The sequence below is a fragment of the Austrofundulus limnaeus genome, unplaced genomic scaffold, assembly GCF_001266775.1.
Source record: "Austrofundulus limnaeus strain Quisiro unplaced genomic scaffold, Austrofundulus_limnaeus-1.0 Scaffold343, whole genome shotgun sequence".
NCBI lineage: Eukaryota > Metazoa > Chordata > Actinopteri > Cyprinodontiformes > Rivulidae > Austrofundulus > Austrofundulus limnaeus.
This window is the reverse complement of record NW_013952745.1, coordinates 640,272-642,808: the sequence shown is the minus strand read 5'-3', so window position 1 is coordinate 642,808 and position 2,537 is coordinate 640,272. Positions and strand designations below refer to the sequence as shown.

Sequence of the window (2,537 nt, the reverse complement as noted above, 5' to 3'; positions counted from 1 at the left end):
CAAATTCTTTGATATCTGGCAGCCATTTACTGTATATCGTACGTAGAAAAAATTTCAGCAGATAACTTTGTGTAAAGGTCAAATATTGTTTCATTATACACAAACCTGTTCATTGTATCACTGATTTATGAAAACAATATGGTTTTATGTTGTTGCAGTACATCCGGTATAGGAGGGGAGGGATGGGAGGGATTTTGGGTGTGTGTGTTTTGTATTTTTTTCTGTAGTTTGTGTTAAAAAAATAATAAAAAGACTTTGATCAAAAAAAAGAGGGCGATGATCCGGACAGGAAGTGAGGTAGGAGAACAGGCAGGTGAACAGGAAGTGAGGTAGGCAGTGGGGTGGACAGGATGTGGGGTAGGAGGACAATGATGGACAGTAAGTGAGTCAAGAGGGCGATGAGCTGGACAGGAAGTGAGGTAGGAGAACAGGCAGGTGAACAGGAAGTGAGGTAGGAAAGGGAACAAGTGGGGACAGGTAGCTTCAGTGTTATTTACATACAGGTAGACAATTGCATTCAGTAGCTCATTGGCTGTCTTCCAGAGGTTCCGCCCCACTCATGTCTGTGTCAGCCAACCCCCTGTGAGGAGGGGCGGTCTCTGCAGGCTGAGGGGAGGGGTGTGAGGAGGAGGCAGAAGAGGATGAGGAGGAGGACAGGGAGAGGGGGAGGTCCGGGGCTTGATCAGTCTGTATTCTCCCCTCCCCATCTGCCTCACCTCCCAGCAGCGCCTCCTCTGCCTGCCCTCCACCTCCTCCACCTCCACTGGACCCGGCAAACTGAAGGTGCGGCAGGACGGCGGCAGGGACCTCCTTTTCCTGCTCCCGCCCCCCCGCCTCCTCCCTGTCGCGCCGCTCGGCGTACAGCGGCGCTTCCAGGCCGAGGTAGGAGGCGCTGAGCTGCCGCAGGTCCAACTCAAAGGGGCTGCCGCTGGGCCGCTCGCCCCCAGCACCTCCTGCTCCTCCTCCAATCGCCCTCTTGCCCTTGCGTGAGTGGGAGGACGCCGGGGAGGGGAGGCCGTCGGGGAGGAGTGACTGAATCTTTGGGAGCCAACGTTTGCGAACTCTGCGGGCGTTGGTGCACATGTCAGCTGCTATCACGTTCATCTCACTCTCCTTAAAGTTGGGAGCAAAGTTCTGACAGTACACTGAGGAGGAGGAGGAGGAGGAGGAGGAGGAGGAGGAGGAGAAGAACAAAACCTCTGAATGTGCAAAGAATGCAGTGTAAACACAGGAACTGGTGTGTGAGCCTTACATTTGACGGTGTTCAACACTCGGTTGTCCAGAGGTTTTCGACTGGGATCGTTGGTGGAGGAGCGGATCCCTGTCCCACAGCTATTGGCCAGAGTGTTTCTATGGAAACCAAAACAAGCCAATCAGTGCGTGCAGGTGTCGGAGTGTCGGAGCTGTTATGTAAAGAATCTGCAGGAACCGTTTCCAACAAAGCATCACAGAAGTTTGAAAAGACAAACAAGAAGACACAGAAAGGTTTTCAGTTTCCTGAGTCGCGTTCTCCTGACAGGTGCAGCTCAGCTGGGCGTGTCAGCCCACAGGTAACAGCCCACAGGTAACAGCCCACAGGTAACAGCCCACAGGTAACAGCCCACAGGTAACAGTCCACAGGTAACAGCCCACAGGTAACAGCCCACAGGTAACAGCCCACAGGTAACAGACCAAAGGTAACAGCCCACAGGTAACAGCTCACAGGTAACAGCTCACAGGTAACAGCTCACAGGTAACAGCCCACAGGTAACAGCCCACAGGTAACAGCCCACAGGTAACAGCTCACAGGTAACAGCCCACAGGTAACAGACCAAAGGTAACAGCTCACAGGTAACAGTCCACAGGTAACAGCCCACAGGTAACAGCCCACAGGTAACAGCCCACAGGTAACAGTCCACAGGTAACAGACCAAAGGTAACAGCTCACAGGTAACAGCTCACAGGTAACAGCTGACAGGTAACAGCCCACAGGTAACAGCTCACAGGTAACAGCTGACAGGTAACAGCCCACAGGTAACAGCTCACAGGTAACAGCCCACAGGTAACAGCTCACAGGTAACAGTCCACAAGTAACAGCCCACAGGTAACAGCCCATAGGTAACAGCTCGCAGGTAACAGACCAAAGGTAACAGCTCACAGGTAACAGCCCACAGGTAACAGCTCGCAGGTAACAGACCAAAGGTAACAGCTCACAGGTAACAGCCCACAGGTAACAGTCCACAAGTAACAGTCCACAGGTAACAGCTCACAGGTAACAGCTCACAGGTAACAGTCCACAGGTAACAGTCCACAGGTAACAGCTCACAGGTAACAGCCCACAGGTAACAGCTCACAGGTAACAGCTGACAGGTAACAGTCCACAAGTAACAGCCCACAGGTAACAGCTAACAGGTAACAGTCCACAGGTAACAGCTCACAGGTAACAGCCCACAGGTAACAGCTCACAGGTAACAGCTGACAGGTAACAGTCCACAAGTATCAGCCCACAGGTAACAGACCAAAGGTAACAGCTCACAGGTAACAGCCCACAGGTAACAG

The 2,537-nt window shown here is 52.5% G+C and overlaps 1 protein-coding gene across 1 annotated transcript in view; it reads right to left on the bottom strand.

Annotated features, from left to right (window-relative positions):
• Positions 1-220: 220 nt before the first annotated feature.
• The window catches only part of LOC106527831 (nucleus accumbens-associated protein 2), a 14,744-nt gene continuing 12,427 nt past the window's right edge, over positions 221-2,537 (bottom strand). Inside the window, exons 6-7 of the mRNA XM_014022825.1 lie at positions 1,253-1,350; positions 221-1,145 (exon numbers count right to left, since the gene is read on the bottom strand). Of these exons, the coding sequence (XP_013878279.1) occupies positions 526-1,145; positions 1,253-1,350 (718 nt within the window). The 3' untranslated portion in view covers positions 221-525. The remainder of the gene's footprint in view (positions 1,146-1,252; positions 1,351-2,537) is intronic.